Source organism: Thermobia domestica, chromosome 2 (genome assembly GCF_964235325.1).
Source record: "Thermobia domestica chromosome 2, izTheDome1.hap1.1, whole genome shotgun sequence".
In the NCBI taxonomy this organism is placed as follows: Eukaryota; Metazoa; Arthropoda; class Insecta; order Zygentoma; family Lepismatidae; genus Thermobia; species Thermobia domestica.
Window position 1 is genome coordinate 314,604,871 of NC_137455.1, and position 24,415 is coordinate 314,629,285.

Here is a 24,415-nt window from a genome sequence, read left to right on the forward strand (position 1 = left end):
ATAAGGTGAAAATACTTCACAACCTACCTTCAAAAGTAAAAAGAATTACTTATTGATTACATTTTCTTAGAACCAGGAACTCAAATTAAAACAGGGGCCGCGGTGGCTCAGTCGTAGAGCGTTCACATCTGGTGCTTGAGGTCCCTGGTTCGATCCCAGCTTGCGCCAAGTGAACTTTATGGTGGACAAACACTGTGTGCGTGGCTTTTCTGGTTCTCCCGTTTCCTCCCACTTTATTCATTCCACCATTTCATCCATTTCTCATCATCACCGTCTCCTTTAGCCTAGTCGGCATATTCGTGGGACGTAAAACTTAAAGATTTCATTTCATTTCATTTTAAATTAAAACAGGATAGTGATGTTTCAAATGTACAATGAGATAATATAATTAAATGCCATAAACCACATAACCAAAGACCGCTTAGGAATTCACAATGCAACTCAATTAACACATACAGAGAGCTCCTCCGTGGTTAAGCGGTTAGCGTACGCGTCTTCAGCGTGGGAGGCAACGGATTCGATTCCCGGTGGGAGTTCACGTGGTTCGGATTCTACGTTAATAAGTAGTTCCACGTCTCATATAGCCTTGCTGCTGAACGGGACGCTAAACTCAAAATCATCATCATCATTAACACACACAGGGGTTTCTTCTATAAATGAAGAGGAAATAGTTGAACTTAGTAGTAAGTAATACTGAAACAATATGGATATGACTAAATATAGTTGTAAACTGTGTATGACCTTCATATTTATTGTTTATTTTATTTTATTATTATTATTATTTCAATAATTTATACAGAGTATAACATAAACCTTATACACAATTGAAAAAAGGACTGGGCGTTGTACTTAGGAAAAAGCTAACTACAGGATAGTAGACCAGGTGTTTTAGAAAATAACAGAAATGTAACCAGTTGAAATCTCGTTCTTCGTCGAATTTTCATTCCTTGAAGAAAACAACAATCAAAGAGTTACTGAATACAGTAAGTAAACTAAAGAAGACGCACAAAGATATATATTTTATTTTACTTTATTATATACATATGGATTATCATAAAACTTGAATGGTTTCACCTTCAAAGTAGAGATTGATCTGAAAATCTATGAATATTAATTAGAAACCGTGAAAACAGATATTAATTTAACATGAATAAATTTGCTATTTATGTTATTTATTCTTTACTTATTTTGAAGCGAATATTTCTAAATTTCCACAATGTAAACGTTTTTGTAACTTGAAATATAAGCTCTTATCTCAAGCTTAAAATATATATATATTTTTAAATGATATTTTAATAGCACATCGTTCTTACCTAGTAACATTTGCTAGATATCTTGTTATACCTAAAATAATGTCCTCTTCTTCATCTACGTACCAATACATTTCTGAAACATTTAATAGAGTGTGATAATGTGGTCTGTTCTCATTTCCTGAGATATGTCTTGCTAAATATTCAGTTATACCAACTTCATTGATAGAACTAGGAATACTTCTGCAGCAAACAACTTCGTACATTTCAAGGTTTGTATGTATACTTTCACAAACACTATCATTATATGTATTTCTCTGCGGAGTACATGCTTCAGCTGAATAAAAACTCTCATTCAAAGTAGCTGTTGTCTTTTCTTTGATGTCTTCTATAACATCAGACTGACATATTAAATTTCTCTCCTGTTCCAATACACATGTCCCGTTTACTTGGTTGGCAACACTTTTTGCAGCAACAGGTAAACCTTTATTCTCTTCAACGTTTTCTTCATGTAATTCACTATCTACAATTTCTTCTTCTACAATCTTCTCGCTGTTTTCTTTAACTTTTGGTTTCTCTTCGTCACTACCTTTTCTATGCTCCAATACATGTTCTTCTTGATAATCTTGTTCTTGTATTGCTGAAGACCCTCTAATGTTTACTGCAGGTGGAGACATCTTCTTTATCGTCTCCCGCCATTGTTTGATACGTTCTTTAACGGACAATTTTCCCATATACGCAGAAAGTTCATCTGCTTCAATTTGAAGAGACATTTCTTTTGTCTTCAAATAACCATGTTCATTTGAATTTTCTTTTCTAGGTGACTGGCCAGCAATAGATTTAAGCCACCTCCATGCAATGGGCGAATTATTCTTCTCAGTTTTCTGAAAGTACACAAGAAATCGACTTTTAAACCAGTATGTCTCAAAAGGTACGCTGAGAGATGCATTGTAAATCTGAACATACATACTTAATCCAAAAGTCTACCAACAAGTATAATTGATTTTACTCGCCTTAATGTGTGTTATACACAATAGTTTCGTTATAAATATAAGAATAAACATACGAGGTATGGCTAGAAAAACAACGGATTGATTTAGCTACTGGCAAACAACATGTACATGAAGGTAAAGCAATGCATGATTCTATAGCACGATACCCTGTCTACTGAATGACAGCCTGAACTGGATGCAGGTCAATCAGTTTTGCTGTGGTCTTTGTACAAAGCACAACGTACGTCTGCGTTCCGTCGGAAAAATGTTGTGTTAAAATGGAACAGCGTGGTAATGTGAAATTTCTGTGTAAGCTGGAAAAATCCGCAACAGAAACGTACGATATGTTAAAATCAGTGTACGGAGATTATCATGCACACAAGTGTTTGAGTGGTTTAAACGTTTTAAAGAGGGACGGGAAATGATCACAGACGACCCGCGTCCAGGACGACCTTGCGCGTCGAGGACAGAAACGAACATTCAAAAAGTGAGTTATGTGATTCGGAAAGGTCGTCGATTGAGCATTAGAGCTGTTGCTGACATCACAGAAGACAAAGAAAGTGTTCGTCAAATTTTACATGAGAATTTGAACATGAGTAAAGTGTGTTCAAAATTGCTGCCAAGAAACCTGACATTGGAACAGAAGGAAGCTCGAGTGAACACTTGTACTGACATTCTGACAAATATTGAAATGAATCCTACATTCTCAGACAAAGTGATTACGTGTGATGAATTGTGGTTTTTCATGTACGATCCTGAAACAAAGCGCCAATCAATGGATTGGAAGAGCCCGGGTTTTCCACGCCAGAAGAAATCTCGAATGAGCAAGTCAAAATTCCAAGCCATGATGATTGTTTTCTTCGACATCCGTGGGATTGTATAGGTTCATTGGGTACCCGAGGGTCAAACTGTAAACCAACATTATCTTGATGTTCTGACAATCCTTCGTGAGCGAGTAAGAAGACGACGACCTTATTTGTGGCAAACGAAGTCATGGATTTTGCATCAAGACAACTCTCCTGTCCATACGACCCTATCAGTTAAGACAATTTTGGCCAAACATGACATTCCAGTGTTAGATCACCCGCATTTTCGCCGGATCTTGTTTCGTGTGACTTTTTTTTTATTCCCCACTGTGAAGTCAGCCCTGAAAGGAGCCAGATTTGAGACAAGCTGTGAAAAGAAAAGCGACGGATGTCATAAACATGATTTTGAAAAATGATTGGCAACACTGGTTCCAACAATGGAAGAATCGTGTGGAACGATGTAAGGATCGTGAAGGGGAGTACTCTGAAGGGGATAGAGTTCCCATTGTGCAAAATGTCCAATAAAAGATTTTGTAGCATCAGTCCGGTTTTTTTCTAGCCATACCTCGTACAACATATTAATCTAGAATTTTTATTATCTACTTTAAATTAATCGTGTTAATTTACTTCTTATAAATTCTTATAAATTTGATTCTTATAAATTAATTTTAATTCTTATAAATGTACTTGCGAGTAATTTACTAGGAGACAAAAATTTTAGGAACCAAATACTTTTCATGATCTGGTATTAAAAATGTATTTGGTATTTTAATGTTTAAAGGTAGGAGGATAAATAAACTTCTCCTATAGCAAATATTTTTATATTTGATCGAAAATAAGGAGTAATTTTGTACTAAGGTAGATCTTAAAGTTTTAAAAAACAGTTTTCAACAATGGTTAGTGTACACATAGCTATAAAAAACCATGTATTGCAACCCGTAAACTTTGTGAATTGGTTGACATTGAACTCTCGTGCGCTGTGATGCCTTATGTCAGGTGATAATGATTAATACGCAAGATAGCACGGATACTTTTGTGCAATAAACTATACGTTTAGATTGCAAAATGAGAAACCTTTGAGATTTCCAAAGAGGATAAATTGTGAGTGCGCGGTTAAACCATCAGTATGTTAAGCATATCGAGAGCAACAGTATACAAGGTGAAGATTACAACATATAGAACACACAACAAGACAATCAGAGAACAGAAAATGTCGATGAAAACCAAGTCTAGGTGATAGGATTGCACTGATTTAGCTTAACATTCCTTTTCAGCAGCAAGGCTATAGGAAAAGGAACCTACTGTTTAAAGGGATCTGAACCAGTACTCGCGCTTCTATCCAAAGCAACTATCTCAACTGGGACCACGCTTATATTTAGCTCGCGCTTTAGCCGTTTGGTCAGGAAGACGTACCTTAGATGACAAAGATCGCCGAACAGTAAACAGGATTGTCACGAAGAAACGTTGAACAAATGCAGCAAACTGACTGCACAATTCAATCATCATCTGGAAAGACTTGTTTCTATAACCACAGCACGATGAGAGTTGTAACCTCAATATTCGCAGTCGGGTTATGATTTTTTTAAAACATCTGATCACCGTCATCAATGAGATAGCGTGAAAAAGATGGTGTCAACAACGAAAAAAATGAACTGCTAGTAATTGGAGAATAATAATATAGTCCGTTAAGTCATCTTGCTTCCTGTTTCCATAACAGGTTGAGTATAAGTTTGGCAGATGACTAAAGATGCATGTGCTCTAGACTATGTACTTCCTACAGTTACACATGACAACAATTTGTAGTGGTATCGTCGGAGTATACTCTATTGATATGATTATTCTCAAGGGTCGAATGACTGCTTTTGATTATGTAAACATTTTAGGTGACCCGATGTATTCTATGGTACAAATGTCACTTAACAACGAAGCAGTCTTCCAAGATGATAAGACGCCGATATACATACACAGTCCTGTTCAGACATAGTTTGGGGACCATCAGAATGAATCTCAACATCTCCTTCAATTTCCGTCCTGACGTACTACGAACAATCATCTAATACGCCACGAACTACTATTGGACGCTGCACACACATCATCAGTGCTATTACCTCACAACCTGTGTTGCTAACTCAAGTTATTTACATTATTTTGATATTCGTTTGTTGATACATATTCGTTCTTGTCTATATATATAAACTTATCACATACACTAAAAGTGTACATCAAAAGAACTTTCGCTTAAATATTTCCTCAGACAAGAACGGATATGGCACCAACCAACTTGGCCTTCTCTCTTTCTCTCTCTCTCTTTTTTTTCTATTCTGTAATTTTTCTTTTCCTCCTAATTCTTGCCTAAGGTTAAAAGATAAATAATGAAAAAGAAAAAAACTGGATTTACCACTTACTAATTCTCTCAGCTTTCCAGTTACGTATACTTACGATCAGTGGTGTACGCAGAATTTCAACAAGGGGGCGGGGTTAAGGCACTCAATCTCATGTCCTTTCAGGACACGTGGGATTTAGGTATATATATATATATATATATATATATATATATATATATATATATATATATATATACAGAGAGAGAGAGTAAATGTTTATTTTTCCATAATATCTTGCTGAAGAAGGAGGAGTGGAGGGAGTTAAAACTCCGAAACTTTGCGTCTCACTACTTAAGATGTATGCAATATAAGCCTTTTAACCTGTTACACATTGATCCTACAAGGTTAAGTCTTGCAATATTCCGGTACACAACATACCTGGGTTTACAACGAAAGCAGACTAACATTTAAAGTATAGCCCTTCGTGTTGGACTGTCTGCAGCTACCTTTCTGCCAGTTCCTTGATTTCAAGTCGATACCACGTCTTGTTCTTAGAGGTAAAGAAGTCAGTCACTCTCTTTTCCATCTCCTGCTGCTTGGTGAAGCATCGTGGGTTCAGGGTGTGTGTCATGGACCGAAACGTGTAGTAATCTTAAGGGGCAAGTCAGGGCTATAAACTGGATGTTGTATCAGTTCGATGTCATCAAGTTCCTGATTTTTTTGTTGCATTTTTCGACTAGAGTTTGGATTTGTTACCCTTTTGCAGTAGGATACACTTTTGATTCAACAATACAGAATATTTTTGTCATAGTGTAGCATACATCCGCTCCAACTGTTCCGGATAGAGGTCGGCATTGATGGTACGATCGTTAGGAACGAACTGGAAGTAAATTATTACCTCGTAGTTCCACCACACACAGAGCATGACTTCATGCTCGAAACAGTCCTGTTTGACGACCGGTTCTGGAAGTTAGTCCTCCTTCAAACACTGTTTTTGCACATTCGGATTTCGGAGAAACACTTCGTCGCATATAACAGTGAAACACTTCGTCGCATATAACAATCAGTTTCAGGAAACGCACATCACGGGGATTTTGCAGCAGTTGTCGGCATACATCCACTCTCCTCTGGACTTGACGTGGTACAATGAGGCCGCTCCTGATGGTTTTCTCGAGTTCGTGAGAGTGACACTACAGTGAGCTGGGATATGAGAGTTGGTTTGACAATTGTTGTGTCCTGGTGGATGGATTTTCCTCAGTGGCGTGTTATATGATCCCAGAATCTGTTATCCTGGGGCGGCCGGACCTTGGCTGATCTTTAAAAGTTTTACAACCTGAACGAGATTTCTGGAATCAATGATACGTACTGTGGTTAATTGCACCTTTCTCTTTCTCAAAATAAACATTTTGGATTGTTGCCGCGACGTTATGCGTAAATTCGAACGCATTTAGTAACAGTTCATGTATCAGACGTTGTCACTAACGCTAAAATATGACTGAACATGTCATGTTACTAGTCCACATGCCTCACTACCTCTTGAGCCAGTTTAATCTTGCACTTATGGTCGATCACGGCGCATACACGCACCTGTTGTTTGGGTTGTGGAAATATTGCAAGACTTGACTCACTCTTGTAATAAAGAGGCCTAATTGAATTAAGTGAAGTATTGTCTTCCTAACTTAACAACGAATCATTAAAAAAAAGAAAAAAGAAATGCAAGTGGCGACAGGTTTTTCAATTCAATCCAATTCAATGTTATGTTTGTAAACGTGTTCTTAATCAATTATTATTTACACTATGATAATCTTTCCAAACAGGGATTGACAAGGAAGAAGAAAATAGTTTGAATATGTATTTACAGATTAGAAGAGAATAAGTTGATCACTTTTGTCTCGTATGTAACGTATCTCAAGTGTAGTCATGTTAAAGTCACTGTTAAGAGGCCAATTCTATTTTTTCAATTTTAAAAGCTTAAGTTTCATTTTCTGCACTTGATTACTGAGATTCATGGTTGATTCATGACACAAAAACGACGTTCAACGATAGCAAACAACAAAGTCAGAAGTCTAATTTTAATATCACTAATGTCCATATTTATATTTTTATTAATGTAAAGTTTGCCTTTTAAGCTAAATGCATATTTACATTCCTGGGGCAGTCAGATCATAAGGTAAAAAAGTTTAACTTACTCTCTTTTCTTCGGCGAAATCAGATTCTAACTAATTTCTTCATCCTTGTCCATCGCCGTTGAGCTATTCTGCCTCTTCTATCAAGGACGAATGCCAAGATGTTCTACGGCATATAATGGCTGATTTTAATTGTTTACTTCTCTTTTGTATTTAAAAAAAATTCGTAAATTAGACCTTTGTTTATTTTATTTATTTATATATTTGTAACTATTTGAAATGCATGTTCTCTGAATAGTCTATTAAGTTTTTAATTTTAATTTCTGAATGTCCCTGATGGCATATTATTGTCTTTAAAATTGTGATTTTTCTATCATTTTCCTAGAGAGAATTATTTGGTAATATAATTCTTTATCCCTCAAAGTTGCTTTGCTAATACGTCTTTAACCTATAGTGTTTATTAATAAGCTTTGCGACAATCTGCAGTCAATTTACACATACAATATATATATATATTGTATGTGTAAATTAAAATATATATATAATTAAAATATATATATATATATATATATATATATATATATATATATATATATATATATATTTCTTTTAGTTCGTAGTTTCAATAGCATGCCTTCTACAATTCCCATGTACAATTCACAATTGTAGTATAGCTTAGTTAAAATTTAATTTCAGTTTTAATAATTAAAAAAACTCACGATAACTAAATTCTTTGTAGGATTTTTTTTTTCCTTCCAGGCATATAATTTTGATATTGATGAATGATACATGTTACGTAATTACACTGTACAATACAGATTTTTGACAAGCAAACTACAACTGTAATACACCCTTCAACACGGAATAAATCTTCATCACACGTTAATATACATACTTTTTCAGGAACTTTTAAAGAAACAGTAAATAATTTTGGCCAGGTTTTGGTACAAATATTTCTCTGTGCGTCTTTTAGTAGTAACACATACAAATTTTAATATCGTTTTCCTAGCGATAGAAAAACAGCAAAACAGCAAAAAATAGGGAACCAGACATGAACAATTTTACGTACAGAACCCACTTTGCATTAAGTCCGCTGGCAAAAATACTAAAGATTACATTCCTTGAACAGTGCACAATTTACATTTTACAGAATATCAAAATATAATTATCCACTAATACACGTTATTGAGATAAGCCTCGCAACAGCATCCTCAAACCTTCGCCGAGATTACAGACAAAAGATCTCCTCCAATTCCTTATCAGAGGGTAGCGTTCCCAAAACTGATGCAACGTTCCCTCTTTGTACTGCCATACTGATGCGTTGCAGTAGAAAAGAGGTTGCTCTAGCGTCTCCTGACGATAAATAAATGCGCTGACCAACTTCTTTTATAAAGTTAAGGCCTTCAGGACCCCATGAACCACCCGATTCGACAGCTATAGCGACAAAATGATATTTGTCGAGTAAATTGAGGTTGTAGGATTGTTGTATTTAAATAAAACTTTGTTTCATTAATGTAATGTGAATTATTGTATTTTGATGTAACAACAGTCTAAAGTTAGGTGTTTCTGATTGCATCTCTGATACGTTCTTTAATTCTGTTTGATGTTTGTGTGTATGTGTGTGTTTCCCATATATGTTTGCTCACAGGAGTACGAAACTTGAACTGGATTATAAACTGTCAGCTAAGTGTTTCTCCAAACTTTTGCCTAATTTCATATCTGTATCTAAAGCAATCTTTTGAACATCACTTTATTTATCCTTTAGGGTGTTCCTATATTGCATCTCTGATACGTTCTTTAATTCTGTTTGATGTTTGTGTGTATGTGTGTGTTTCCCATACATGTTTGCTCACAGGAGCATGAAACTTGAACTGGATTATAAACTATCAGCTAAGTGTTTCTCCAAAATTTTGCCTAATTTCATATCTGTATCTAAAGCAATCTTTTGAACATCATTTTATTTATCGTTTAGGGATTGAAAACTCGGTTAACTGACTACTTTTTCGCTTTTGTTTCGGTTCTTATTTTCGTGTGGAGCCCCAAGTCTCTCCTAACAATTTCTTAATTAGCTTTATAGAGTAACCACTTTTCTTCCCGATATAAACATTTTTTCTCTCTTTGTTTGGCATTTCTTTTGCAGAACACAACGAGAAAACTCTTTGGAAGATTTTTTTTTTTTTTTTTTTAATATTTGTTTTCATATTTAAGGTTACGCTTGTTGACAACATTACAACATAAGTAGTCAACAGTTTTCAAAGAATTTTGGTGTTGAATTTGTTATTCTAATTAATTAAAAAAAAACTAAACCGTTGTTTTCGTCTTTACTGTAACTTTAAATTTATGGTGAATGTTATTACAGGAATTTTCCAAATAGTAAGTATAAGGATAACTCTACCTTTAATTACAAAACACCACTTATACGTAATATAATAACAATAATAACTCATTTCCTCCTCTTTTTGTTCAGATGATAAACATTTTGTTAATTTTTCATCTCGCATTTACCTCATTTTATACACTAAATCTCGTAAAATCCATATACATGTCCTTTGGCCATTTAATATTTTAATTACCTTGCAATCACCACTGGCACCTAACGTCAGTTGTTTCGTTACTTTTTTCACAGGCGACTTACAAGTTTCTTCTTCTTCCACTTTATACTCCACTTCAAAATCACTCTCGTGAAGGACGATCTTTTCTAAAACACACAAAAAAAAGGTTATTTGTAGAAAGAAGTTTAAAGAATTACAAGTACCAAATATTATAATTCACTTACGGCATGCAACCTATAGAGGGTACTGAATGGGGGATGGCACATTTGATTGAGATGCACGATTAGCGCACAAGCTACATTTTTTAATTTCTTATCTCACATTCTACTACTGAAAAAAATCAAGTAATTCTTTCTTCCTTTCATTTCATTTAATAAATTACGAAATATATTGATACCCATCGGGAATCTAGTTTAGAGCACGCATACTATTTATAATAAATTGCTATAACATTTATAATAGCATTTTGAAAGCGAAATTTAACAACTTTAACTAAAAAGGAGTATGCAAATATTAAAATGCTCACAAGAACAAGAAAGTGGAGGAAATCAAAGATCTCATGGAAGTTAACGTACATAGTAATACGGCAAATTGTGGAGGCGTTAAAATATTAAATAATGCTTTTGATAAAGTGGATACTTTTAAATATTTAGGATCAATATTAACAGACGAAAATCATATTCACGAAGAAATTAAATGTCGACTAAAGGCAGGGAATTCGTGTTACTATTCGGTTCAAAATCTCTTGTCGTCGCGAATTCTGTCGAGGAATTTAAAGCTTAAAATATATAAAACGATAATCATGCCTGTTGTTCTGTATGGTTGCGAAACATGGTCGCTTACTCTGAGGGAAGAACATAGACTGAAAGTATTTGAGAACAGGATCCTGAGAAGAATATTCGGACCCAAGAGGAACGAGAATGGGGATTGGCGGAAATTTCATAACGAGGAACTACATAATTTATATGGTTTACCAAACATTGTTAGGATCGTCAAGTCTAGGAGGCTTAGGTGGGCGGGTCATGTAGCTAGAATGGAAGAAAGTAGACACGCTTTCAAAGTCTTGAGTGGAAGAGCAATCGGAAAACGACCATTAGGAAGACCTAGGCGCAGATGGGAGGACAATATTAAGATGGATCTCGCAGAGATAGGAATACAAAGTAGAAACTGGATGCAATTAGCTAAGGATAGAAGTCAGTGGAGAGCTTTTGTGAACGCGGCACTGAACCTCCGGGTTCCATAGGCCATAGAGTTAGTTAGTTAGTATTCATCCCAACAACAGCTACTGCATGTTCATTCTCATCTCTAAACGGAGATACATAAAAAATATTTTTATCCTTTCCGCTATTCAAAAGTATTCTTGACCAGAGGTGCATCAATACTTTCACTCGTGAACTGGAAGGAACAAATTATACAGATGTATTTCAACAATTATGGGGCATGCAGAGCAGTGGTCGAAATGAGACGGTATGATTTTTCAGTGATGAAGGCATACCCTCTCTGGTTTTTCAATGATTAAAACATACCATCACTGGAAAGTAGATGCTAAATACCTTTAATAAATCAATTTTTATATCCAGCAATTGACGAATAGCTTTGCATGTAAAAAGATTTTATTTCTTATGTAGAAATAATTTCTAAGTTGATAGCACCATTTTCTTACCTTTTCCCTACCTTTTGTTTTCAAAATGAGGTGTCTTCGAAGTTCACCTAGTTCATATTTTGATGTGTCATATTGAATTGTTTCTTTGTTAAGCATGTGTTGTGTGTGTTTTTTTGTTTCCTTAATGATATAAATTCCGTGTTTTGAGCATGGGCGGATTTAGGGGACCTTCCGGCGGTTTGGAATACCCCACAATAGAGTAATGAGCCGGGAGTTTTCTCGCAGGAAATTGTTAATATTCTCAGTCGGTTTTTAAGCATTTTTAGCATAATTCTCTATAATACAACATAAGGGGATATATTTTTTAGATAGTTGTTCAAGGGGATAAAAGTGTCTCCATGCGCTCCCCTCCCCGTTACTATAGAGAAGCTCTCCAATGGTTTTGAGTCATTATGCAAATAGAAATATAATCTTTTAGGCAGCACAACCTCACTGCGTTTCAACATTTAGATAACTTGTATGTCGAGTCAAAATCGTAATAAAACATACCGCATCTGCTTTTTTCCACTTCGAACACCGATGCAGAGTATATGCAGCAGAAAGCAACACTCAAAGTTTTTTCCTTTAATTCTAAATTCCATGAGATAACTGTGCTCAACCGAGAGATTAGTATATTAAAAGAATATAGAAATAAGATCAATGTGTGAACTACAGTATTTGCAAAGTATGTATAGAATTGCGCTTATATTTATGAAAGTAAATTGATTGTTTGGATCATGATTATAATCATTTTGTCAATAATAATAATAATAATCACTGTTGCTGCATTCTGTTCAACATGGGCACCGATGTCGCGGAAGGATAACCCGCAGTCGCAATGTGTTACAGTTCTACGATCAAAGGCGGAAACATGATACGTCGAGGACGAGTCACTGTTTGATCGTTCAGACACGTCACGCCAACACTTGGACACAACTGAATGTTGACTCTCTGGCTTGCCTGCTGTTGCTGAAGCGCTGCGGTGCTGCACTGCTAATCCTTTACACATTCTGCAAATGTATAGTCAAACAGATATCTTCGTGACGTTGCATTTTTAAAGTGTTCCGCATTATAGAGGCTGTTCAGTCTATATTTGGCCAATTTCGACTTATCTAAACATTTAGAAGAATCCATGGCGCCAGGTCTGTAAGTGCTCGATGTGTTTCCCTTGGTTCCTAACAATAGCTCGACAGCGTAATTTCCATTGTAATAGGCTTCTCTGAAGAACTGGGAGGGGAATCTTGTCCCACTCCCTTTGCACAGCTTTCCAAAGTCCTTCCACAGTTGTCACACGCCGTTTTCCCAAAGCCCGCTTCAGCAATCCAAATCCACAATAGTCCATAGGATTTGCATCTGGAGATTTAACAGGTACCTCATTGAAAGGTATCACCTGTATACCACTTGCCTCCTTCATCTTCCTGTAGAATGCGAGGGACGATCGTGAAGTATGTGATGAGGCCTTATCCATATGAATGCGCACCAGATTGGCGTAGTTTCCGTACATTGTTGGAATCTCATGCTCGTAGATCGGCCGCATGATCTGCTCCTGAAAATACTGCGAATTTATTTTGCAGTTCTTCGTCACCCTACGAATCTTCAGTTTACCTCGATAACAGTAGCCAGTAACGACCATGAACACTTTTGGGAAGGATTCTTTACAGATACAGACCCACCTTCTGAAGTTCTTGGCGCCTTTCTCTCGGCACATGATGGCTTTCGGTTTGCCGCAGTCGAAAAGGTAAATGCATGCTTCATCGAGCGTTACACTTTCGTTCTTTTTGGTGGGCATTCGTGAGAAGATGGCCGCGAGCTTTCATGACTTTTTCCAGCTTGAGTTGATGGTATAAGGTCCGGCTCACAGTCTCCAAAGACACGTCAAGACACATTAGCCATACACCTTTGTCTTGGCGGATTTTCTTGCATTGCCATTTTGCGAAGTTTCCTCTGCATGGTGGAGGTGGCCTTGGTGCATTACCGCTTCCTAGGCAACTTCGTTGGTGATCCAAATGATGGAGCTTCGTTGCTCTTGTACTTTTTAGTAACATTTTTTAATTCCACTTAAACTGATGTTCTAACATTTTTATTTTCTCTTTCAGTATTTTGTTTCCTTAATATTTTCTGTCTTGTTTTTGAGTACAGTCTTTGAAATATTCATTCTTCCTGTTTGATGCATTTCAACACAATGAATCATGGTCTTTTGTGATATTAACATTGGATATCCCTCCAACAACATGTATGGCATCTAACACACTTCTTTAAACAACCAAACTCTTGTCTTGTAGATGTTCCACGAAGCAGCCTTTGTTAACGGAAATGCTACTTCCTATTGCAGCGTTACAGTGAAAAAGAACACAAATTTTACGGGTGAAAGTTGTAAAAGCATTAGAAACGCCTTCCTTATGAAATAAATCATGTAGGAAAAAACCTAATCTCTCGTCTTTTTGACTGAAATTTGTCAACTTCTGTGTAATTTCAGAATTCGAACACAATTTCAAATATTCTCGTCTCACCGTGTCTGCAACTATAGGTGACATTTGATGCTTTTCCACAAATGCTTCAAGAGAAAGTGTGATTCGTGACTCTCGAAGCGTTTCGTTGGGCATAGTTTCTGATGATAAACAATTGGCACCACTCGTAACTTTGAAGCAGGAACCATGAGCATTGCACTTCTTGAGCAAAAATCCCCAATTTTCCTTGATTTCCAGTTTAAGTACCATTTTCCCTGACTAGTCCCTTACTTTTTTTTGGTAAAATTTCCTTTTCCAATATTTCCCTGATTTCTAGATTTGTACTGTAGCAAAAAATGGTTTCGAACTGCTACTAAAATATGGATAGAAATTCTACCTAAAGACTTTCTAGTTCTATGGGAACTCTGCTAAAGGAAGGCGCAAAGAAATTTAAAAAAAAAAGGCACAAGCAAGTGGAAGCAGAGATAGAACTCAGCTCAGCTATCTCTGTAGTCGCTATCAACATACTCACAAAACATAACCCTTTAAGAAAAAGAGGATTTCTCTATTATATGCAGTGAAAAATGTAACATCGAGAAAAATCCAGGTTTGTTATTAAATTCCAGGCTTTTTTCAGGCTTTCCAGGTACAAAAATGAATTCCAGGCTAATTCAAGGTTTTTTAGGTTTAGGTCAGTAGACACTCTGTTTCTTCATAATTTCGATTAGTAATTATGATAGTATTTTATAAATCAGTTTGTCGTTAGCCAACCTATCATCTTGTTTGATTAATTTTAATACTATTCAATTGTGATGGTTATCCGAAAATCATCATCTAAACAAAACTAATCTTCAGAATTATTAGAATTATTAGTATTAGACACCTCCCATTTTAAGGGTTTTTCACAACAGCGAATCCACTTGAAATGTGATTCCAGCGATTCTAAAGGAACTCATACGTTTGTCAAGAAACTTGCACTTCCACACATTTATTCAATCAGTAATGGGTAATATACTCAACAACAACAACAAAAATAAAATGAATGAATGAATAAATAAATAAATAAATAAATAAATAAATAAATAAAGGAATGACGTGAACATACTTATAGAGAATATTTAACATTGTGGGTTATATAATAAGTCTGAAAATTTTGATCATTTCGAACCTATTGTGCATGATTATCCGTTAAGAAATAATTGTAGGTAGATATTGTACTGTATAATGGTTAGCTATAGATATTTTTATATATCATTCACATTAACTGAGAAATTTTATAGCTTATAGAAAACTAAGTTCAACACCACAGAAACAAATTCCCCTAACAGATTCTACTCTATCCCAATTCAACCTAGTTAGGGCTGTCAATATCAATCTCTACCTTAAAACTCGTTCTTATACTCTATATATATGTGAATTTTCCATTACAACCATGTGGCCAGGCTATCTCGATTTAATCAGCCTAATACTTTGTACGTTATTACGAATAAATATCTAAAATCAGGTCCATATTTAGGCATTTTAGGCCTCTGGACCATTTTTTTCGCATTCTCCCTTATTTGTTTTCAATATAGACTTAAACAATACAGTCGCATCCGCTTACATTGAGCTACCAGCAATGGGGCGGGGCATACAGAACCAAAGCACGGATTGCGCTGACAGCCAATAACCAATAACTTCAGCTTCTTCTAGCGTCAGTAGCGTTGTAACAAGAAAACTCGGTCGCGCTGTGGTACCAACATTTTTTTCAATGTAGATCTCCCTTAAAATGCCCTGTCATGGCCAGCCATTTTACCCGCACACTATATTTCAATCTTGACTTTTTTAATATATCATCTCTGGAAAATTCCGTCCGGGTTGAGCCCGTCTAGAATCATTAAAATGTAATAAAGATAATGTTTGACATACGGTATTATTATTAATTAAACAACGAAACTGATATTATTACGCCTGAAGTTTCTTGAGATAATGTAATCAACAATTTCATTGAAAAATGTAAGTTACTATGATGTATATTACACCTTTATTTTTTTCGAAATTCAAATGCTCAAAGGTGTTCTTTCAGCAGTAACTAGACTTCAGGAAATGTGAAGTACCACACTGTCTTAGTTTAGACAGTGAATGCTCGTTGTTCATGTCTTAATTTTAATTTTTGAACAGCAAATGCTAGTTCTTCGTATCTTAATTTATAATTGTTTGGACATCGAATGATCGTTGTTCGTATTTAAATTTATAATTTTTTTGAGTTCCTATTTTGGACAAATTAAGTTATGCAAAGTTCTTCCTGGACGGTGATTATATTTTGCTTATTCTGTACAGACGTGCTAATTTCTGTCAATTTAATATGATCTACGAAATATGTTAAGTTCTTGACCTAAGTTTATTTCAACGTGCATTCTGACAGTTCGAAATGATATCACTGGATAAATATACAGACATTCTAGTAACAGTTCTATTTGTTAAATCTAGGACTATTACCTAAGACCATATCATATTTTGGACCACATTTATCATCATTTGTGGCATTCAAATTTGAGAACTTCTTTAGCTCTTCGACAATATGCCAATGTTTCTCTTCGATTGCATAATCAAGAGCAGTTTTATCATCTTCATCTTTGAGCCAAGGGTCTCCTCCATTTACTAAAAGAAGATGAAGTATCCTTCGGCGACCCCATGCGGCTGCAATATGTACTGGTGTTAAACCTTCTGTAGACCTAAATTTGTAGAAAAAGAAAAAACGAAGTGATAATAAAGTTTACACAATATTATATTTGAAACAGAATATATAAAATTTCGAACTTCTAACTTACAGATCTAAAATCAGATTAGGAAAAATTTAGTTACCCATATTTCTTTTCTTCTTTATTATTAATTTGTAGAACTAAAATCAAATAAAATCTTTCGGTGAAAGTTCCGTGCTTATGCCATGTAGATTAAAAGAGAAGGATGGAAAACTGATGGAATAAGAAAATGTGAGAAAACGGGAGAACCTTGAATAAACTCACAAATCGATTTTATCAACCAAATGACTTCAGATGGAACTAATAACTTTTTGCGCAAAAGGCGAGCATTGTACCGTTAGACAACTCTGTCCCTGAATATCTATTAATTTGAATTATTCACTTAATACAATTCTCCAGCAACGGATTTAGGTTAATGTCTAATACAAACATGCTCCTTTTTTTTTTTTTTTTTTTTAACGGTTTCCTATTCAAATAATTGCAACGACTTGCAGAGAACACGACAATAATTCTCAATAGAACAAACTCAGGATTAACTGATCCCTCGCAGGCACGTAGCCAGGATTGCGTGAAGGACGGAAGTCCGTGATATGAAATACTGTGGTCATCACACCAGGGGCTCGATCATTCTAAACAATTTTACTGGGACATATATTGGTTCGTTTAGCCAGGATTTTGTAACGAGGGGAGGGGGGGAAGGGCGTGACATGAAATTCTGAAGGCCCAGGAGCTCGATCAATCTAAACTACTTTACTGTCAACATATATTGGTTTGTGAGGATATGTTGGTAAGTAATTAATAAACTATGAAGAAATCTCGAGTAAAATAAGAAAGCTTATTGAAAAAGATTATACAATATTTACATCCTTCCTCTTTTTATTCAAATATAACAATATTCCTTTCATTATGACCTCAACTATTATAAAAAGTACATATTCACTATTATAAAAAGTTCATACTCAATAATGTCTTGTAAAATATTTTGCAATATCTGCGTTTCTTTTTCTGTTGAATCAAATGCTAACAAAACTTTATTTCCACATATATTTTTGTTTTTATTATTCCGTTAACTACTGTCTGCTTCAAATGACAGGTTAAAGGAGCAATAGAAAATTGTTTTTGAAATAAGATGTTTGATACTGCAAGGATGCGATGACGAAAAATTATGACAAAAATGTCCACGCTGTTACACAACAGCACTATGCTTTCGGAAGCTTGAAATCTCCCTGACTAGTAGCAGAAATTCTGAGAATTCTGCAACTTTTTTAGAAATTTCAAATTCTTTCACTCTTCCAGGATATATCGCTCACCTCGCAACCATGTATTGCAAGTAATACAAATTTCCTCATAAGAAGGAGTAACCAAAAGCTTTCTGTAGTTTATTTTTAACGCTGATCCTCCTTTTTCTCATTCCATTTTGTTTCATCTTTCCTTAATTTTTCAAAACCGTTCTCGAAGGGGGGGGGGGGTTCAGACCCCCCCTTAGCTACGTGCTTATCCCTCGGATTAACCAAAATAGCCTGAAAAAGAAAATAAATAAAATTTTCAGATTATAGTTGTAAGAAATGGCGCGTATACTGGCTGTTACCGAACTGATACGTTCCAAATCTTCGGACTCAGCCGTCTCTCGTCGTGTACCGCTATAACATCGTAGCATCAAAGAGAGGCCAAAAGAAGTCCCAAAAGAAACAATCACTGACATTTTCAAAAACAGTTTTGTATGATACTCCACGTATGTAAAAGTATTGGCTTTTTAATAAGTTCTAATATACTGTAATAAACAATTCCTGTAAAAAATAAATTGTTTTGTCATTTATAATATGTACTACTATACCTAATAACAGCAATTGCGAGTCCACTGTATTACAATAACAAACCCAATATTTCGTTCCACGCAAGAAACATTTTCAAGACAGTAAGCTAAAAAACAATATGCAAAACAATATAATGGCCGTCTAGCGCGTCATGGCTTGTTGGAAGAAACAATGTAAGCTGTCTGAAAAATCGTAATGTATTAACAGGTTATTTTCAATCTGTTCACTTTGTTCAACTTTTTCCCTTTAAACTATTACTCTCCTGGTGTGAAATATTAGCATTGCGAGACTTCGCTGTTCTCTGTGAATTGTTAAAATTCTTTGACTGTGGAAACACACCAAGTAAGATCTTTTTCTTTTCACATACTCACTAGATTAATCAATATATTAACGTTATTGAAAAAATGTTTAAAAATATAATAAAAATTTAGGACGCAATTATTAACACTGTCGTCATTTTCTTCATCATAATAAAATTAAAAATGCTCGAAATATATCAAAATAATTTTTCAATTTTTCAACAGTGAAAATCGGTTGTTATGTTCCTACGTATTTTTAAGGACCATTTTGCAAACATCATTTACATTTATCAGTGAAAATATTCGCACTACACCCACTATGATATTTACCCCTCAATACATAAAATGTAAGTCTTTCATTGTAGCTCGTTTCGTTGGGCAATCAGCTATAGTGTGATATGCCTTGAAACAGGACCTAGTCAGTTTCTTGTATTGCTATGTCGACAATATGATTTATAATATTGTCGGTACATTTATGCAAAATAACTACTTTCTCTCTGTCTCTCTCTCTCTCACATACACACACACAAAAAAAATCAACCAAACTCGGTACACATATGACCTACAATCAGGAAAAAGATACCAGGCTTCCAACTTCTTTGGAGAGCACGAATTCTCTGACTTTTTCACATTTTCCAGATCACGATTTACAGATTTCTAGATTTATATATAATGTAAACAAGCAATTATATTTTTCATGACCACGAGTTCCTCATCTACTATGCATATACATGTATAGAGTGTACATGTATGTAGGTAGAGACGTTTTGCAAGACATAAAATATCCTCTACAAAGTAGCTGAGTAAGGCAAAAAGAGAAATAAGTTCTGACAAGTAAAAATCCATACTTAAATTCCCTGACGTTTCCAAGTTTTTCAAATTTTCATGAAATTCCCTGATTTTTCCATGATTTTTTATAAATTAGCTGAATTCCCTGGATTTTCCATTATCTCCAGAGTTTCCAGACAGTTCGATGGGAACTCTGAATACTGTACGATTAATACATCTCTCGGGGTGGAGACAGGAACCGAGTGACGTAAAAGTAACCGAAAAGATCAATACAGATAAGCTGATTAGTGACAGTTCTGATTATATTAAAAAAACAAGTTTAATCGAACAGAACGAACAGAACTGTGCCCTTCTAGAGAAATGGAGTAATTACTAAAATATCTTAATTTCCCATTTTGTATTCATAAAATACCCGGTGAGCACTAAGCTTTTTTACTTATAGTTGTTTCAAAATGTATCTATTCATTTTATTGTATCACAATACGTTTAAATACTGCCAGTTTTGAACGATGTTGCGGACTGATATTTTCCAAAATGTCAATCCTGTAAAAATGGTTCTTCTCAATATTTAATTAAAAGTTGATTTCAATTATTTTGTCTTCATCATTGGAACAAAGAATTAAGCTTAAGAAAGAAATTCTCCCAATCGTCAGCTTTTGCTTTACTTGAATTAATTAATTTTATTTTCTATATATGCAGTAGCGTAACAATTGTCTTTGGCGCCCGTAGGCAAAATCCCTGGTGACGCTCCCCTTACTCATCGAATAGGCCCCATGCATGATCATCTATAATTTATGCGTACGCGCAGAAACGGCCATAAACCGAAAATTATCAATGAGACGGTATTGACAGTTTTTCTTTTTATATCGTTGGGATATGTCTTTTAAAAGTAAACTGGACAGAATGTTCTGTTCATTAAAAATATACTCATGTAAAATTCGGACTTTTTTGCAGTAGTGTAAATAAACAGTAATGAATCAACCAGTATTATCAAAGGGATTTCAAATGAATACATCTATATAGTATGTTATGATTTTATATAATTATAAAATTTTGTAAAACCGCTTATAAGCATTTTTCTATTTTCAGTTCTTTCTTTAAATCGACAAATTGTATATAAAATCAGAGGTGTTTCTTTCTCACTTTTGCTTACACGAATTCTTAGAGCTCGTTCTTTCTTTACATTCTTGAAGAATAAAACCTTAACCACTACTAAAAAATTAATAAGTGTTGAACAAATGAAAATAAATAAATAAATAAATAAATAAATAAATAAAAGTGATCATTTCATGTGTAATCCACTTCTCTGGTTTCCAAAAGAATCTTAGCAAGAGTAACAATCAGTTTCTTGAACACATTAGTGTTGATTCTTTTAGTGTTGAAGTTCTTTATGACACACAACACTGACAATAAATTAAAAACACATTTGTGTGAAAAATAACGTCCTATCAATAATTTAAGACGCCTTCATTTTCTAATTCTACCATGCATTTTATCTTGGATTCACACTTAACGCTGTTACCTTATTTCATAAAGAAATTACATTCGTCCGTCTTTTCTATTTATCAAAACCAAGCCATATACAAAGCGAAAATATTTAGGTTATTTTAATTTTTGCATTAGTAAAATTTTAGATTCGATATGTTTATACATTGGCTGAAACAGGAGCAATAAACTGTTCTTTTGTCTAAAGTTTGCTTCTGCTCGTAAATTCGATCTTCATATGTGAAAAATTTGGTTTCGAACATAATTCCAACGTCTTAGTAATTTAATAAATTTCTAAATATAAAAATGCATAAGATTTTCACCACTTCTATGCGCAAATATAAGTAGCCAAATTTATAGGGATCGAGTTATACATGTCAATATATCCTATAAAAGTCATTTTCAGGCTGTTAGTAGCGATTTACGATCTTGTGTATGTACACTGCTCCACAAAACTTAAGCAACTCGAAGAAAGTAGCAGAAAATAAAACACGATCACTGCACCAAGTATAATGAACAAACAGACGGTCCAGATACACAATGCAACACAAGTGAAGACGAACAATACAGTTAAGATGTACAGAGTGACCAAAAAGTTCAGTACAACGATACCTCAACAGGTGAAGCTGGATTGTGCGAGGGCATAGGCAGTCAATATGGCGTGTGACCACCACGAACAGCTATACAGGCACGACATCTGGCCTCCATGCTGCAAATCAGAATGTTGATCAAGTCTTGCGACAGATGGCGCCACTCCTCGAGGAGAGCTGTTTGCAGGTCAGGGAGAGTGGGTGCTGGTGGACTGCACTGCGCTATTCGCCGCCCAAGAGCATCCCACACATGCTCGATGGGATTCAAGTCCGGCGAATATGCAGGCCATGCAATACGCGTATTGTCTTCGCTCTCCAGATACTCGGACACAAGATGTGCACGGTGTGGGCGGGGACAGGAACCATGAACAGGAAGTCTGGGCCAAATTGCTCCGCGGAAATTGCGCGGCGCATGTGTATTGAGAATTTCATCCCGGTACTGTTGTGCTGTCAAAGTGCCATGTTGCACAATATGGAGGTCAGTTTTCCCATCCAGCATAATTCCACTCCACACCATAATCGAACCACCGCCATAGGACAGCAATGAAGTTTGGATGATAGCGTGTTCCTGGCTCTCTCCACACTAAAGTCCGACCAGATTCTGACGACAGGCTGAATCTCGACTCATCGGAGAACATGACACGCGCCCACTGGTGTTCTCCCTATGCAACATGTTCCTGACACCATCTGTAACGCGCATGTTTGTACTCCAGTTTCAATGACACACACAGCACATATCTTCTTGCATACAGTCCTGCTCTATTGAGCCGCCGACGAACAGTTTCACGACTCACGCGTTGTCCTGTAACCTGAAACAACTCATTGGCCAGTTGAGAACATGAAGCTTGATGGTTACATTTGGCAGAAATTGTGAGAAATCGGTCTTCAACGGCCGACGTCTTCTTCGGACGGCCTCCTCCATGACGTCTACTGACTTCACCTACATTTTGGAAGCGACTCAAGAGCCTTGACAGAACACATTTATTCACGTTGAATTCCTGCGCCACTTCCACTTGCGATCGGCCCAGTTCCAACCACCCAATTATTCGCCCGCGGTCAAAGTCACTCAAATGTCGTCTACCAGTCATTGCAAGGTTTGTACCCCACAGAAGAACCACTAACTCTATGCTTGGAGCCTCGGACACTACTGGGCTGTGGTGTACGCCTCATGGCATAAGTTGTTCACCGCGCTTGCAACGGTGCTGCTTATGCGATAGAGTGGGTGATCGCCTTGCCTGTGTGTCTCTGTGTATGTGCATGCCACCGACCAGTGTTGAATGGGCCCCACACGTCACTTATACCACGTTCTCTCGGGTTGCTTAAGTTTTGTGGAACAGTGTACATACAAACTTATTTCTGGCACCTGAAATTGTCCAACTCAACCTTAAGTGGTTCGATGAAAACAACAACTATAGTGAGATAACTGTCGAAGTTATAAGCCGCAAAACAGTGAAATTAAAGATCACAAGGTAAATTTCATTTTATTGAGTATAAAATGCCTCTAGGTCACAATTTTAAATTACTTTTGCTGCAGCCTTTCTACGAAGCCTATGCTAAGATAGATATGGATTTATAAGTTAATGAAGTAAAGGAAAAAATGAGTGTAATTATTAAAATGGCTGCCAGACGAGTACTTGAGTTTAAAACTCCCGCTTTTTTAATTATTTTTTTAACAATCTTACTTTTAGATAAGTAATTTAGAACAATTTACGACCTTTAAGTAATTTAGAACAATTTAAACATATCTAGCGCAATTAGTAAATCTTATTTATTACAATTTCTTAGTGTAAACAGTACAACTAAGAACAAGCTATTTGGCTTAATGGCAGAATCATTTCGGTTACAGCTGCGACTGCTACTATTGCATCCATTATAATACAAGAACAAATCTAGTGATGAAGTCCCCATGGCTCTATGGCTGCGACTACCATGGGTCGAAGAGAATACAATAGAAGTGATAATTGAATTGGTAAGTAATTCATTTAGATTATTTCTTTATTTATTTAGTTACCTAACCTAAACTATACTAGCAAAGCTTCGGAGAAGGTTGGAGCATGAAGTAGTTCAAAAAGTTTCACTATTTCTTGAACACTTGTCACTAGGTAAACGTTTTTTCGTAGAAAAATGTACCTTTGCATTGAAACACTAAATAAATTTCGCAACATATTATTTTTTATCAAAATAACATAAAAACAGCCTCCATTAAGGACCTGCTTTCTTAACATATAGGAAAACAGAGTACCTTATATCAGATAATTAATTGGTGTATGCATGCGAATATCTGTATAAAGAAGCTAAACTGCTGAGCTCATGTATATCCTAATGATCATTTTATCACTTCATTTTAGCTAATTCCAAAATACCCATCTACCTCCTCGAATCGCAGAGGGAAGAAACTGGCTATTGTACCTTTGTCTTATGGGTTTATGGCGTCGCCTACGTAAATGAGATAGAACCTGACTTCGAACACCCTCTTGGTCAAACAAAATAATCGTAAGACAACTCGACAAATACAGCTTGTAGGATATAGAATTCTACCTCTTTAAGTACGTACGAAA

The 24,415-nt window shown here is 35.6% G+C and overlaps 1 protein-coding gene and 1 long non-coding RNA gene across 3 annotated transcripts in view; one reads left to right on the plus strand and one right to left on the minus strand.

The window, feature by feature from the left end:
* LOC145678632 (uncharacterized) overlaps positions 1-24,415 on the minus strand; it is a 90,693-nt gene that overhangs the window by 48,892 nt on the left and 17,386 nt on the right. For both annotated transcript variants that reach the window (XM_081749000.1, XM_081748999.1), the window contains exons 3-5: positions 16,618-16,853; positions 10,072-10,196; positions 1,314-2,134 (exon numbers count right to left, since the gene is read on the minus strand). In XM_081749000.1, coding sequence (XP_081605126.1) covers positions 1,314-2,134; positions 10,072-10,196; positions 16,618-16,853 — 1,182 coding nt within the window. The remainder of the gene's footprint in view (positions 1-1,313; positions 2,135-10,071; positions 10,197-16,617; positions 16,854-24,415) is intronic.
* LOC145678633 (uncharacterized) lies at positions 2,080-24,408 on the plus strand. Its single transcript, XR_014130419.1, has 3 exons — positions 2,080-2,181; positions 23,704-23,826; positions 24,206-24,408. It is a non-coding gene; the product is annotated as an uncharacterized LOC145678633 (long non-coding RNA).